General features: G+C 40.2%; 1 protein-coding gene across 1 annotated transcript in view; it reads left to right on the plus strand.

Annotated features, from left to right (window-relative positions):
• Positions 1-11,410: 11,410 nt before the first annotated feature.
• Positions 11,411-17,188, plus strand: part of SLC7A11 (solute carrier family 7 member 11) — a 76,008-nt gene continuing 70,230 nt past the window's right edge. Inside the window, exons 1-2 of the mRNA XM_089525791.1 lie at positions 11,411-11,937; positions 15,495-15,621. Of these exons, the coding sequence (XP_089381917.1) occupies positions 11,661-11,937; positions 15,495-15,621 (404 nt within the window). The 5' untranslated portion in view covers positions 11,411-11,660. The remainder of the gene's footprint in view (positions 11,938-15,494; positions 15,622-17,188) is intronic.

The raw sequence follows: 17,188 nt of genomic DNA on the forward strand, positions 1-17,188 counted from the left end.
CATTGCATTTCTAATTGTTCAATTGAAGTTTTAAGTTACTGCAATGCTAGAAATTTGATACTGAATGATAGTTTTATGGGGGAGTGGGGGTGGGTGGGTGGGAGAATTCTTCTGGAGGGTCAATGGCCAATTCACTCCATTCTCCTGTAGCTACACCCCTAGTGCAAGAATGAATCTGGACAACAACTGCCTGTTGAGAAGAAAGATGGTGACATGGTTGTGAAGTTGACCAAGATTCATATCCCTGCTCATCCATGATAATTTTGAATCAGTCACTCTCTCTCTCTCAGAATAATCTATTGAGCATACTTGTTAAGAGGACAAAATATAGGAGAGAGAAAACACTATTTATGAATGCTATTTTGACATCCTTGGAATAGTGGTTCTTTACCTGTGGAACCTCCATATGGGTTTTTTTTAACTTCTGATTTTAGAATGCCTGATCTCTAGTCTAGCCATGCTGGCTGGGGCTTGGACCAAATATAGGCCATTAAATATATAACTACTGCTTCTACACTCCCCAGGTTTTCAGAAAGACAAACATTGGTCTTGATTGGCCAGTTGTGATCATACTTGTTGCTGTGTGCCTTCAAGTAATTTCTGACTTATGGCAACCCTAAGGCTATCATAGGGTTTTCTGAGGCTCAGAGTGTGACTTGCTCAAGGTCATGGTCAAGCAGGAAACTGAACCCTGATCTCCAGAGTCATAGTCCCATTCTCAGACCACTAGCTGTAATCTTGCTTATGTATCATTTATTATTTGAAATAGGAGAAGATGATCTGGGAGAAGAATAATCAGAAAAGTAAATCAGCAACAGAAACAACACACAAATTAAGAACAAAAGAACCTTTAGAAGTTAAATTCAGATCAAAAAGAAAGATAATCTTCTGTTATAATACACATTTTAAGGATATGCATATTAAATTCAGTACATGAAAGAAGCCTGTAGTGCTACAATCTTCCCTCATCAGCATCATGACCCAGCCATAGAATAATGGATTTGGGAATTGCTTATCTTCTTTACTCCTCTAATCTCAGTTACAGTTTCATGGTAGCTTATGAGTTTTAGAAGATACCTGTTGACATTCAGCTGTCCTGTTAAAAACTGGGGATGAGAATTGTGTGACCCTGCTGGTGTTGGTGGACCTGCTGGTGTTGGTGGACTTAACTCCTAGCAGTCCTACCAATTACCGCACTACATTCTTATAGTGCTGCTATTCCACTTTTACTGCTCTGACTACCTCCTGTTGCATTCTGAGGTTTGTAGTTCAGTGAGGCCTAAGAGCTTTCTGGCTGAGAATTCTAAATACCCTCCTTAAACTGCAAAACCCAGAATGCAACAGGAGGCAATCTGAGCAATAAAAGTGGAATAATAGTGCTATAAGAGTGTACTGCTGTGTTAGATGATGTATTGTGTTAGCAGTAAGCAGTGACATATTTATGCACAAGATACTAACAGCCTTGTTAGAACAACATCAGAGGCTGACATCGGGGCGGCAGTGTCATAGTGGAGTGGGGGTGTGGTGTCCACATGACGCACACCCCAACTCTGCCCCCATGCTGGTGTGGCACTGCACGTCCCACTGCATGGTAAGCAGTGTCATGGTGCTCTTCTGGCACTGCGTCCAGATGATGCTGCACCAAAGAAATGCCCCAAAGCCCCGGTGCCGGCGGCTATGGCACCCTTTCCACAGAGCAAAAAATGACTCGGGTTACAAACCGCCATAAAATACATATTGACTACATATTAGGGTTAGGAAGGGGCGGTGCTTCCGCACCCCCTAACCCTAATACGTAGTCAATACGGAGAATATGGCGGTGGCCGTTCCACACGGCCACCGCCATATTGATGTAGCGGACGCTGTGCATCCACACGTTGCGTGGCGCTTATGATGTCACGAGTGCGCCATTGGCGCCTCGCGGCGTCATAACTGCGCCGCAGGAAGAAGCTCCATTTTGGAGCTTCTTTTTTGCTCCGCGAGGGAGTCGCGTGGTTTGGCTGCTGCAGCTCCCTTGCGGAGCAAACAGCAGTGCCGGGAGACCACCACAAAGCGGCTGTTTGTAACCCACCTGAGTTGCTTTTTGTGGCTCCTTTTTGTGCTGCAGAAAGGCCAGATTGGGGCTGCAGTGTATAGTTGCCATGACCCTGATCCGGCAAAGAAAGAGGCTGCAGGCTGTTAGTATCTTGTGCTTTTAAGGATAGTCAGTTCATTTAAGGACGGTCAGTTCAACCCTTAAATTACAGTTTAGGGTTGCAGTTCTTCAGGAGACTTTCAATATTAATATAATGAAACTAAACAAAGTTATTTCATACAAAAGTACCTGTTAAACAAGTACACATTTTGGGAGATAATGCTAAGGAATTTCTTAAATCTGATATTCTTTAAGGCTTCAGGCCATATCAATCCAGCACTGTAGCTAGGTCTAAAGGTGCTGGCATGACACAGTGCCATGCAAAAGATCAATCTCTTGTGTACTCCATGCACCCTTATTGACATGACAAGCATTAAATTCAGAATATTGCGGGCTGAAGATGCAACATTTCTTTAAAATGCCATAAAATGTATAGCTGAAGATATTATTGGGGAGGGTTATGGGGGGACCTTGGTACCCCCCAGAACACAACCAAAACTTTCTGAGCCATACATTTGCTATGGTCTTGTCTACTGACATGTCACATGATTGTCTCCATTTCAACTAAAGCCCCTCTGTGTCATTGTGAAATGGTGTCCATAAAGGTGTCATCATGGACGCTTACAGTCAAAGGACAGTGTACATACATGTATGCTCATAGCACTGTTTAAAGAATCCTGGCACTATTTATCTTTTGCACATCCATCAGAAATGTGTACAGGGTGACCAGCGATGATAAAATGCAGATCAAAAGTAAATCTTAATTAAAATAAAACATAAAGCAACTAAGTTGTGCTGTAATACCATATACAAAATATGTATAAAATTATAATTAGCTGAACACACACACACACACACACACACACACACACACACTTTTTTAAAAAAAGAACTCAAATAAAATGCAACAATGAAAGATAGCAGCCAAATGGTGAGACTCATTAAATAGCACAGCAGCTTACTTGCCAAAAGACTGCCTGAGTTAAATTGTTTTTGTATAAGAGCAATAGGGAAATATTAAATCTGGTCTCTTCACCAGGGAATTCCAGTCTTAGGACATGATCACACGAGGCTAGAAAAGTGGGATTTTAACAGGATGAAAAGTGTATTTGGCTGGTACCTATCACTTGACATAGTGTTCATCCTGATGCTGCTGTCTTCCATTCCTTTATTGTAGTGCACCTTTCCACTGATGGGCAAAACCTATCAATAGGCTCCCCATCTTGCTGCTATTCCATTCTGCCTTTGTGTGATCGGTCCTTTTCACTGCCCTTCCTCTTCTCAGGCAGTCATATGGTGTGAGTGGGCATGATTCTGCTCCTCTCTCTCCCCTTCTCAGCAATCATGGTGGCCAACACCTTTCCAAAGCTGGCTGCTGTATGCGCATTCACACAGCAGCAAGTCTTGGGAGGTGGTTGGCTCAGTAGCAATCACTTGTTCCCATCCTTCTTGCTTTATATTGGCAGTCTGATCAATATTAAGGTTTTCTCCTCAAAACAGTAAAACCTGGCGTGTATGGAAGAATTAGATGTGTTAGCTATAAATTTGGGAAAAGCAAGTTTTCCCATCTTAATCTTTGGGAACAACTTTGGAGGCTTTCCTTCCAAACTCAGAAACATCCTAATTTGAGCTGCTTTGCATATTAACAAAGCTGCAGGAATTCTACAGTTAAAATCTTGGAATAAGTTTCTAGTATGGGCATGCCAGTTATTTATGAACACTTAAAGTGCCATATCAGTCATGTTTATCTAGTCTAGTCTGACCTATCCAGCTAACAGACATGCTTTTTATCTAATCTATGTACCCAGCTGCCAAGTGTTATTATTGTATACCTTACAATTGCCTAATGAGAAGCTTTCTCAAGATAATTTTTCAAGAGGTCAACACCCTAAAAGATTAAAAATATCTTTTCATCCAAATGTGTTAAAGTAGATTTTGTGGGAGATTGGTGATTTTTGCTATATTTTATAATGAACCTTCTTGCAGAGAAAATCTGCAGAGTATTCAAAGTCTGTATTTCTACTTTTGTATAATACATTATCCTTTCTCATAGAATTATATTCTAAGATATGGATTGTTATTGTATGGTATTGCCAGCCTTCATATATTTTGGTGTAAGGAATTGTTAAAACAACATTATGCAATGTTGTGCCTTTTGACTTCTGGGCATTTAGCACCTGCATGTTCTCTGTATATGTATGATATTTAATTTTATTTTTTCCGGGGTTTTTTTTTGGTATGACATGGTCCAGACAATAAATATTGTCACATAATGCTGAAATCACTGGAATATAAACTGTTTTAAGTCTTAATTTTTCTCTCCCTTTTTTAATAATTCCTTTCTTTAATGAAGAATTATTTTACTTGATTTCAGTTTTTAAATTTACTTTACTATTCAAGGGGATTTTGTAGTACCTTTGAGACTAACTAAGGGATGAATGCAGACGGGCCAAAAGGACTGTGGCAGCCAGACATCCCACTCCCAAAGTAGATTGAATCCACTTCTTTTGCTGGTGGCTTTGGCCCACTTTTGGCAGCCTCAAAGTGGTTTCCAGCCATATCAGGGGCCCAAAGGGGCCAGAAGCTGCTCTATTTGGCCTGTCTGTTTTGGGCCTAAGTGCAAGAGGTTATAGCATGAGGTTTTGTAGACTTGGGGCAGAACAGACTTGAAGCCGCCCCTGAGAAAGCAGGATTAGGGCAGTGGCAACTATATGCTGCAGCCCCAATCCGTGGACCCAATGCTGCTCCTTTTTGTGTTGGCAAAAAGCTGGCTTTTCCTGCCCTGCCCCAGTTTTATGGCACTCTGACGGTCTTCGATGTGTAAATGCCACGCCACCAGAATGCGCAAAAGCTGGTTCATGTCTAGTCAGCTCTCTTCTGGGCATCTTGGGGACGTGCATCAACTGCACGCCATGCCCGCAAGCCAGCTGGTCTTTTTCTCCCCTAAGCCTACTTAAATTTTGCTACAACTTCTTTCACTTGGTTAATCTCAAAGGTTCTACAAGATCCCTTTGCATACTCATATTCCAGACAAACATTGCTATGTCTCTGTAATGTATGTATGTATGTATCACTTTTTGTTGCATGTTTAACTTTTAAAAACAGACAAAAAGAAAACAATAACCAAAGAAGTACAGCTCAAAATGACTAAACTGAAGCTATCATACTTTGGACATATCATGAGCTGACATGACGTATTGGAATAATGCTCAGTAAAGTGGAAAGACGTAGAAAAAGAGGAAGACCACACTATGGCCTGTTACAGACAGCCAAAATAAAGCTGCTTCGAGTCACAGTGGAGGTATGGTGTTTCAATGATGCATGCGTCCTAAGAGTCCAGAAGTCACACCAAAGCCATGCTCCAGGCCTAAGGACTGGAGCGTGGCTTTGGTGTGGCTTCTGGACTCTTAGGACACATGCATCATTGAAACACCATACCTCCACTGTGACTCGAAGCAGCTTTATTTTGGCTGTCTGTAACAGACCTATATGTTAGATTCATTCAGTCAAGGAAGCCACACCCTGAGTTTGCAAGACCTGAGCAGGACAGTTAATGACCAAGCACCTTGTAGGGCTCTCATTCATAGGGTAGCCGTAAGTCAAAGTTGCTTGATGGCAAACAATAACAATAATGCTATTTTTAACATTATTTGCCACCTTTGTCAGTAACTTTTTTCTCCTCACTATTTGCAAACATAGGCCAAGTACAGATAGGCCAAAATAAAGCTGCTTCGAGTCACTTTGGAGGTATGCTGTTTAAATGATGCATGCATCCTAAGAGTCTGGATGCCACACCAAAGCCACTCTCCAGTCCTAAGGATTGGAGCATGACTTTGGTGTGGCTTCCGGGCTCTTAGGACTCATGCATAATTTAAACAGCATACCTCCAAAGTGATCCGAAGCAGCTTTATTTTGGCCTGTCTGTACGGGCCCACACATAGGAATAGATGATGGGAATGCTTTGAGCAAAGAGCTGTTCATGCACAGTCTAATGGGAAGGATGTGTTATCAAGCTGATCTTTAATTTGTGGTGTGAGTAATAAGACAACACAACAGTGAAATTGCTAGCATCATACCACAACAGAAAGAAAGCCAATGTTCTACAAGATAACCCCAAGCATATTGTAAAATATTTCCAAATCAATCCCGACATACAGATGCTTGTAAAGCTGTATTTAATTGTAATATAAGATGACAATGATGATGATGATATATAATGAAGTTGGTTTACTTGTTAACTGCTTTTGACATTTTCCCACTCTTCTTTAGTATGATTTGAGACAGAGAGCCTTGTGTTAGAGCTCTTTAGGTTTTGTCATTTATTGTCAGCTCAATGTCTATTCATTCTTTTGGGGGTACTACTTGTAACACTTGCTTATATTGATTGCTAAGGTATTTCCAAAGTTTATTTTATTTTATTGTAAAAAACAGGTCATAATTTGCTGTGGTTTTTGTTGAAGGGCAAATTTTCTCCTTTAAAAGCATTTTCTTAGAGTTATAAAGTAATAGTGCAAAGAGGCAGTTTTTCTTCTTTGAAATAAGTAAAACAAGTAATAGTGCAAAGTACTATTTTTAAAACAAGTAAAACAAATTAGTAAAAAGTATTATTTTAAGAGTTGTAAAGTAGTAGTGCAAAGAGGCAATTTCCCCCTCCTTGAATTTTAATTTTTTTTAGACTTATAATAGTGCAAATAACTATAGCACTATAATTCTACAAAGAATAAACAAAAGGAAAAGAGAAGGGAATATATTGTTCCAATGTGCCTTGGAATTAAAAAGGAGCTGTTTTGAAAAGGGGGAATAAAATATTGCAACTGGTGCCAGGAATTGTCAGAAAATAGTCTGGGACAATAAAAATGCTGTTTGAATATTAACCCTCCCCCCAGAATTGCAACAACAAACACTGCAGCTTTTGATATATTTGCGCTATCTGGAGGAGGCATAACATATAAATAAAGCTGGGGGGGGCAGTAGGGGGGAGAGGAAAGATGATATATTGTAAAAACCAAACTGTGTAAGCATTAGTGGATTCACTCAAGATCACCTCCCCACAAAATGCCATGCTGATTGCCCCATTCCTTTCCCACCCCATTCCCATATCTCTCATCTCTCCTGCTTTAATGTCCTATCAAAGCTGAGAAGTATCTGCTAAGCATTATGCTTGATTATTGTGGTGAATTAAGTAACCTGCCAGTATAATGAATTAATTAGTAGTCTTATAATAATAGCCTTTTTGGGGCCTGGCATTTCTTTGGCGTTAATAAGATACACTTGCAGAGAGAGAGGTTCTGTGAAGAAATTTCAGCCTAAAGTCAGTAGGCACAGTGCCTGCTTTTTTCTTTAATGATTAGTACTTAGTATTCCAGGTTTATCTTGACTGGCAACTTAATGTTTCTAAGGAAAAGGAAAGAAAGAGTTTCTTTCACTCTCCCTAACAGGATAAAATCTAAAGGAAATAAAAGAATCCAAAGCCACTGTACTAGTGGATATCTTGTTAGATGTAGAAACAATTCTTTCTGCAGAATTTCCAGTGTTGGACTAGAACATGGAACAAGCCAGGAGAGAGATGTATAACCTTTCTCCTGTTCTCCCTCTTGATATCCCTCTGCACATGTTGTTATACCTTTCTGTTCCAGAAATCAATATTTTAAGGGACTGTTTGTTCTTTTGTATAGATTATCTGCTTCAGGAATAGTTCATGTTAGCCTTTCATCTGGCAACTGTGAATAGTCTTCACACACAGACTGGAATGCAGAATGTGCCTCACACTACACAAATACGTATTTCTATGGAATGCTTTTAAGATGGGTGACATATCTACCTTTGAGGATAAGAGTTCACAGACAATGACTTGTTAAAAGATTGCACCAAAAACAAAACTTTCTGTAAGCAATGCAACTTAAGAACAGGAAATTAAATTATGTTAATTCAACTCTGGGAATGTTTTGATTTCTGGATACAATAAACACTTTTTAATCTCATTTCCTAATCAAGTTACAATGAATTGCAGGATTGGGGGCACTTACTGGTTTTTAAAATACCACCCTCAGCATTCCCTATTTTGGCTTTCTAACATGGGAGTTTATCACATTGGCTTTGCTCTTGTAATAGATGCAGGATGTAACTTTAAGAAGGTGGATCTTACCATATTTCCTTGTCGCTGTGAAGTACACAGCCCATTTGCAACCTGGGTTTCTGCTGCATCTTTTCAAGAACAGGAAAACCCTGTTCTTGAAAAGATGCAGTAAGAGCCTGGAGAAGCCCAGGTTGCAAATGGGCTGTGTACTCCCCAGTGACAGAGAAATGCGGGCCTGTTACAGACTGCCAAAATAAAGCTGCTTCGGGTCTCTTTGGAGGTATGCTATTTAAATGATGCATGGGTCCTAAGAGTCCGGAGGTCGTGCCAAAGCCACACTCCATTCCTAAGCACCAGAGTGCAGCTTTGGTGCAGCTTCTGGATTCTTAGGATGCATGCATCATTTAAACAGCATACCTCCAAAGAGACCCGAAGCAGCTTTATTTTGGCAGTCTGTAACAGGCCTCTGTAAGATTCACATTCTTAAAGTTACATCCCACGACTATCATGAGAGCAAAGCCAATGTAATAAACTCCATGGACTAGCACATACTGTCCTCTTGCCCTCCACCTCCCTGCAAAAGAGTATATAGTACACAAGGAGAGACAAATTATTTTATCAAATGTGTTCTGGGCATCAAAGTTCAAGAATGATATTGACAATCTAGAACATATTCAGAAGAGGGTGACCAAGATGGTAAAGCTCTGGAAAGTAAGCCCCATGAAGAATGGCTTGGGGAGCTAGGTATGTTTAGCCTGGAAAAGAGGAGATTGACAGGTGATATGATAGTCATCTTTAAATATATGAAGGGATATCATGTAAAAGATGAGGTGAGCCTGTTTTCTGTTGCTCCAGAGACTAGAATATGAACCAATGGATTACATTACAAGACAAAAGCTGTCATCTAAATATTAGGAAAAACTTCTTGAGTGTTAAGAGTTGGAATAGACTGCCTCAGAGATTGGTGGACTTTCCTTTTTTGGAGATCATTAAAGAAAGGTTGGCTCTCAATAGTGCTTTAGTTGTGTACTCCTGCATGACAGGGGCATGGTCTAGATCAATGATCCCCAGACTTTGGTGGTCCATAAGCTGTTTTGAACTTCAGCTCCCATAAGCCCTATCCAGCTTGTCCAACAGCTGAAATCCAAAACATCTGGAGGACCAAATTTTGGGAACCACTGCTCTAGAGTAGTGTTTCTCAAACTCTGCTTTCCAGGTGCTTTGGACTTAAACTCTCAGAATCCCAGACCATTGGCTAAGGTGGTTTAGGCTTCTGGGATCCTGGAGGGCCAGAATTTGGAAATCACTGGTCTAGATGGTCTTATCAAGCTATGTGATTATATGAGGCAGTCAAGTCATTCTCTCCCTTCCCTGATTCTAAGATGTAACAAGTAGTTGTCTCCCTTCCTTGACAGGCCCCTTCCCACCAAAATAAATAAATAAATAAATAAATAAATAAATAAATAATTTGTTTCCCTTCACTGTTTCCCCAAATCATCTGCTACTTGTGGTCTCCTGCCTTGGTACACTCCTTTCAGAGCATTATGTAGACATGTAAAATCAGATTCTCCTTTATGGGTCTGAAACATGGGTCACCTATCGCCAACAGCTACGACTCCTCGAACGCTTCCATCAGCACTGTTTACGCATAATTCTAAATATACACTGGACTGACTATGTGACAAATGTTGCTGTCCTTGAGCAAGGAGGGATCACCAGCATTGAGGCCATGCTACTGTGGACGCAGCTGCGCTGGGCAGGACACGTTTCTAGGATGAAGGACCATCGCCTCCCCAAAATAGTATTCTATGATGAACTTGCCATGGGTCAGTGTAAGAGGGGTGCCCCAAAGAAGAGATACAAGGACTCCCTGAAACAACATCTCAGGCTCGGCCAAATTGATCACCAACAATGGTCCACCCTGGCCTCGCATCGGGAGGCATGGAGACGCACTTTCCATGATGTTGCAGCCTTTTTTTGAAAGCTCACACCGAACAAGTCTCGAAGAGAAATGACAACGCAGAAAGAACCACAACCTGAAAACAACACCCAAGGAGACTTTCTGCTGTGCTTTCTGCAACCGGACTTGTTTATCTCGGATTGGCCTTTTTAGTCATCAACGCACTTGTAAAAAGTGTGGGATGAGTCCTTCCTGAATCTTCATTTGCAAAGAAAAGCCAGAGAGAGAGAGAAAATCAGAGGCAGGGTCAGCAGACATGATTCCCTGTCTCACAAACTTCAGTTTATACATGAAGTTTGTGAGGCAGGGAATCATGTCTGTTGACCCTGCCTCTGATTTCAAAGATATGGAAAGAGTTCATTATTATATAAAGGAGCAAGTTAAAGTTAAGGTACTAAAGATAACGCAACTTTAACATCAACATGACACCCAGTTTCTATAGCAATCATTAAAACTATGTTCAGGCTAGCAATATTCACACTGCTAAGAACAATTTTGATGGGACCCAGGTAATGTTTTCATCACATCAGAAAAAAAATAAATAAAAAAAAAATAAAAAAGTTATAGCCAAAATCAAATGCATTTAAGAATGATCAAATTATAGAAACATAGCCATCATTGGTCTGGACTGGCTGAGTTGCTAGGAAACAACAGAAAACAGCAAGGGTGACATGTGCTCTTTTGCAAATATGTGGCCTTTTTGTAAAATGTTGGTTTAGGTCCAAAGAAAACTATCAGCAAAAAACAAATGCATATAACCCATACCACCTCCCTATAGAAGAAGGAATTTAATTTCTTTATTTGGAGTGCTGTCAGAAATAAAAACCAAACATGACACCTTTTCTATGCTCTGTTTTCTTCTCTTTATATTACAAGGCTTATAAGCTGCACAGCACAGTGTTTGAAAACAGACCTTTGTTTCTCACTGGGATGCTTTAAATGTTTGGAAGTGTGCCATTATAGTAAACTTGCTCAGTAAGCATGGGCTGGGATATTTGTTTCCCCCTTTCTTCTATCTGGAGGAATTCAAGTGAGTTGTGCAACATCCTGCTACCGTAGACAAGGGTGGGTGGGTGGGTGGAGTGCTGAGTAATGCTAGAGCCAGAACCTGCGTTTATGGCTGATGCAAACCTGGAGAATTTGCATCATCATTCGGCAAGAGTAACTTGGTATGACAGACGAGCTTAAATACAAGTCCATGCGGAAGCTGATCTGGCTTTCAATGACAGAGCAGCACCAAGGTAGTGTGAGAAAGGGCAGGTGTTCTTGAGCAGTGTTTAGAAAGCCGTCCAAAGTAAAAGACACCTGAAGAGATTGATACTTTTTGGCACAAGTGGGTTGAAAGGCTACAGGCAGTGTGTGTATGTGTGTGTTTTAAAAAGTAGTTGGTTAGACAAAAGAGAAGGGAAAGAGAGAGGAAAGAAAGACCTCAAGTGGCTGTCAGAGAGTTTTACAAAGTTCTCTGCTTTGTGTGTGGGCAGCACCAAAACATGTTTAGGAAGTCTCCTGTGTCGGCAGTCTCTAAAAGCAGCTACCTTCAGGGGCAATCAAATGGCAAGTTACTCTCTGACTGCCACACCAAGGCAGCCCAGGGAGACAAAGTGGTGCTGAAGAAGAAAGTGACTTTACTGAGAGGGATATCCATTATAATTGGCACTATCATTGGAGCAGGAATCTTCATCTCTCCCAAAGGAATACTCCAGCACACAGGCAGTGTGGGGTTGTCTTTGATTCTCTGGACTGTCTGTGGTATTCTGTCACTCTTTGGTAAGTTTGTGAAAATTCCTAATTGTTCTGCTGGGGTATTCAGCAGGTGTGTGATACTGAGATTTAAGAGGCTGGTTTGAGCTCACTAATAGTGCTTCAGTATTTTTTTTTAATGGGAGAAAGAAGGTAATATTTTGCTGCTTGGCAAGCATTCATCTGGTCATGCAAAACTCTGCTGAATACTTTTATAAGAACTTTTAAGACCAAATGTTATTCCTTACAACTCCCTAAGGTAAGTAGAGAGAAGAGACTCCTTTAGTACATCATAAAGTCTGCAGTTTGTATTGGTTTTCTGTTGGAGTGCTGTGAATGAGTTGAAGCATTTTCATGGACGGTAGGCAGCAAGGGAAATGAACTACTTTATCTGAAGAACACCTGTAAAATACATGCCTGGTTCCCCATTGGCTAGACATAATTTTCAATGGAGTAAATCTCTGCTGAACTATTTGCTGGTAAGAAGGCAGTGATGTGGATGTGGGAGGAATTAAACTGATTTTGAATTTTCAAATCCATATAGAATTTGTACATCCTGAGTTGGAATCTTTCAATAATAATCCTTGTCAGAAAGGAAAGATTGGTACCCAGACTGTGCTTATTTATTTTAAGATGTGTGTGTGTGTGTGTGTGTGTGTGTGTGTATACCTTTCCTTAATGAACCCAGTACTCTTCTCTGTCTCCACTGTGTTGTCACAACAACCCTGTGTGGTAGGCCTATCTGCAAAAACCAAATATAGTCTAGTGAATTTGCTTCCTGCCCCAAGCAACCTTAATTGGCTCAGTGGAATTTACAACACCTTAACCAAGAGACCACACTGCTTAGAGAAATGCTAATTTCCATTATTATACCTGTGTATCTAGCAGTGAGCCCTGACATTCAAAGTAGGTTTTGAAGCTATCAAAGTAGGACCCAAGATATAATTCCACACCTATTTTCCTGGAAAAAAGCCCCATCAGGCTTCATGGGATTTACTTCTGTTTAGATATGTATCTGCTTATACTGCTGGGGAGCCAGCATATGTTCACAGTTGCCCTGGATTTTTTTTAACAATTCTTTTAAAAAGATTCTATAAAGAATTTGATTGACTTTGGGCATAAGGAAGTGAAATAAGTGTATGTTACCTTGTGTCAACCTACTATGCAAGTTAAAGAACACAGTTCAGGCTTAACCAACCCTTGCTAAACATACTGGTGGATGAAGTCAAAATGACTTTTGATCAGAAGCAGAACATATAGTACTTAAGCAAACAATAATCTACAGGTACATTTTCAGGGTCACTCTCAAAATCATACCATTATAAATAGTACAGAATGTGGAATGTGTTTATATTTAAGCCATTTTCTAATTGAGCTTCCTCATGGATGTGTGCAGTGGTGAAGATAATGATTTAGGAGTTAGGATCTTTGTAACATGTAAATATATATGTTGTGTTAGAAAATGTGGCCTGCAAAAGTGCTTCCAATGTTGGCTATACAGCTTGGATTACAAATGATTTCTACAATCATAAAACTGTTTCATTTTTTATTTTCATTATTCGTAGATTCTGCAAGAAGAGATTCAGGGCCTCAACAGACAGGCATAAAGAGCTGGCCTCGGGGCAGAGTGGGGATGTAGTGTCTGCATGCTGGCCACCCATACACCCTCCCATGCTGTCCCCACACTGCCTGCCTGACCAAATGGTGGTTGGTGTTATGCTGCATCTTTAGTGCAGCGTTTAAATGTGCTGTGCCAAAGAAGCAGCAAAAAGATGCCACACCAGTGGCTAGCACACCCTTTCTGCTGCACAAAAAGGAGCCGCTTTTTGTGGCTCCTTTTTCCTCTGCAAAAAGGCCAGATTGGGGCCACGGTGTGCAGTTGCCACAGCTCCAATCCAGCAAGGATCTGTACAGCCCCTTAGTTACAGAATTCTCAAATTTAAATGAAAAGCAAGTAGTCAACAGACTCTTAGACCAGAAGTAAAACTACAGAAGTAAAACTAATTTGAGGTTTTCACTTATGTGCAGAAATCTCAGTGTGCATTGCATCTTTTTGCAGATTTACCAAATTTCCATTGATTTACTGGATTTACCCTGATTGGAATTAGCGATTGAATTTAGGACATTATCTTTAATAAAAAAGTGGATACTAGAGTCATAGAATCCTAGAGTTGGAAGAGACCACAAGGGCCATCCAGCCCAACCCCCTACCATGCAGCAACTCACAATCAAAGCACTCCCGACAGATGGCCATCCAGCCTCTCTTTAAAAAGAGCCTCTAAAGAAGGAGATTCCACTACTCCATGAGGAAGAGTGTTCCACTGTCAAACAGCTCTTACTTTCCGAAAGTTCTTCCTAATGTTGAGCTGGAATCTCTTTTCCTGTAGTTTGCATCCATTGCTCCATGTCCTATTCTGTAGAGCAGCAGAAAACAAGCTTGCTCTATCCTCAATGTGACATCTTTTCAAATATTTAAACAGGGCAATCGTATTACCTCTTAACCTTCTCTTCTCCAGGCTAAACATTCCCAGGTCCCTAAGTCTCTCTTCACAAGGCTTTATGGTTTCCAGACCCTTCACCATTTTGGTTGCCCTCTTTCAGACACTCTCCTATGGCCAATATTAGTTAGTTGCCTAGAAAAATAACATGAGATGGAAATGCTTGACCTGCCTTATTTAAACATGGAGTTTGACCCTTAGATAAGACTTGTTAATAAATAAATTAAATAAAAAAAGAATGTGGCCATTCAATAACTGGTGAAAATCTGCATTACAGGTTGAGTCTCCTTTATCTGAAATGCTTGGGACCAGAAGTATTTTGGATTGTGGAATTTTTTTTGGATTTTGGAATACCCATATTTGCATATACATACATAATGAGATATCTTGGAGATGGGACCCAAATCTAAACACAAAATTCATTTATGTTTCGTATACACCTTATAGGAGAGCCAGTGTGGCATAGTGGTTTGAGTGTTGGACTACAACTCTGGAGAACAGGGTTCGATTCCCAGCTCGGCTATGAAACCTACTGGGTGACCTTGGGCAAGTCACATGCTCTCAGCCTCAGTGGGAAAGCAATGGCAAACCTGCTCTGAACAAATCTTGCCAAGAAAATCCCATGATAGGTTTGCCTTAGGGTTGCTGTAAGTTGGAAAGACTTGAAGGCACAGAAGAACAACAATACACCATATAGACATAGCCTGAAGGTAATTTTATACAATATTGTAAATAATTTTGTGCATGAAACAATTTTTGGGTGAACATTGAACCATCAGAAAGCAAAGGCAACACCATCTTAGCCAACCATGAAATTTTGTTTGGTTTTTGGAGTACTTTGTATTTCAGAATTCTGGATAATGGAGACACAAACTGTATTAAGAAAATCTACACTATTAATGGACATTATTAGTGCTATCAAACCCCACAGTAAACTACAGTAAACCTTTCCATTGGTAGTTTTACTATTACTTCTTCACATTTAAAAGAAATGACAGCCAGTGAAAAAGTGATTTAGAATATTACACTTTAGATAAATGTGATTGATCTTTATTTCCTGACCAATGGTTTACTGTATTGTCATAGGTGCTCTCTGTTATGCTGAACTGGGCACAAGTATCAAGAAGTCTGGTGGGCACTATACATACATCCTTGAAGCCTTTGGCCCACTGCCTGCTTTTGTAAGAGTTTGGGTTGAACTGCTCATCATACGGTACACTTTCTTTTTCTTGTTGTTCTACTTTTTGTATGTTTCTGAATGTCAAATAACAGCTTTAAATATGGTGTGGGTAGGCATAGTTCATTGCATCCTGTTCTTTAACTTCTGTTTTTCCCTTCTGCTTTTCAAGATTTTATATCTAGACACTACTGGGCTACATAACTGGATCTGTAATACTTTTGTAAAAGCTTAGAGAAATTATAAAATACAGAATTGTTCAGCAGGTTGATTTCATTTGGTTTTAGTTGCAAGAAATATCAACAATGCCCATACATTTTCAATTTGTAATTAAATATTTGATATGAACAAAGATTTGCAGTTTTGCAGTCCACCACTAATGCATTGAGTGGTGTTTTGTATTGGAGCTTATTTATTTGTAATAATAGTTATATTTCAGCAAATCTCCAGATACAATCAGAAAAGGTGCATAAACACACCCACATTTTAAGTAACATTATGGTGGCATGCTTTCATATGCTGAAGATGCTCAAAACAACAACCCCACTCTCAGATGCAAAGAACTGTAAAGAGCCAGTGTGGTGCAGTGGTTTGAGCATAGAATCATAGAATCGTAGAGTTGGAAGAGACCATAAGGGCCATCCAGTCCAACACCTTGCCATGCAATAACTCTCAATCAAAGCATCCCTGACAGATGGCCATCAAGCCTCTGTTTAAAGATCTCCAAGGAAGGAGACTCCACCACCCTCCGAGGGAGCGTGTTCCACTGTTGAACAGCCCTTACTGTCAGAATGTTCCTCCTAATGTAGAAGTGGAATCTCTTTTCCTGTAGCATTGGACTATGTCTCTGGAGACCAGGGTTTGAATTCCCATTTAGCCATGAAAACCCACTGAGTGATCTTCAGCAAGTTACACTCTCCCAACTGCAGAGGAAGGCAAAGGCAACCCCCACCTCTCAACAAATCCTGCCAAGTCTAGAGAAACTCATGATAAATTTGCCTTAGGGTTACCATAACTTGTAAATGACTTGAAGGTACAACAACAAAGAGGTTGTAAAGAGTTAAATATCAGTTAAATGTCAGTTATGTTGTAAAGTGTCAGTATGTCAGCCAGAGAGCTCTAGAGCCTCAACAAACTTACAAACCCCAGGATTCCATGAGATGTAGTCATGGCAGTTAAAACAGAATCATAGTGCTATAACTGAGTAGTATGAAAGTGTCCCTGTTGTCCAGAAAAAAATTAATAACATTCTAATAGCTATTGTCTAGTAAAATGTATATGAAAGTGGAACTGTGTTCTTTCATATTCAGAAAACATTACACTTTCTCTAACATTTTTCCCCTCTATGTGTAAAGGTAGCACAGCTTGCTAAACTGGTTCAGTGCTACTGAACACTTCCATTCAGCTACCCGTTCATACCACTGTAAATCCACAATTGTACAGCTTGTTTGTTATAATAATAGATAGTATGATGGCTATGTGGATTAATTGGTAGACACTTTGTTGTGGGTCTCTTAAACAGGTTTCCTATCACAGCAAACAAACACAGTTTGAGTGATTGGCTAATCAGTTTATCGCTAGGTAGTTTGGCCTCTTGATCTAT

This window comes from Sceloporus occidentalis, unplaced genomic scaffold (genome assembly GCF_023333645.1).
Source record: "Sceloporus occidentalis isolate IW3139 unplaced genomic scaffold, rSceOcc1.0.p SCAF_5, whole genome shotgun sequence".
In the NCBI taxonomy this organism is placed as follows: Eukaryota; Metazoa; Chordata; class Lepidosauria; order Squamata; family Phrynosomatidae; genus Sceloporus; species Sceloporus occidentalis.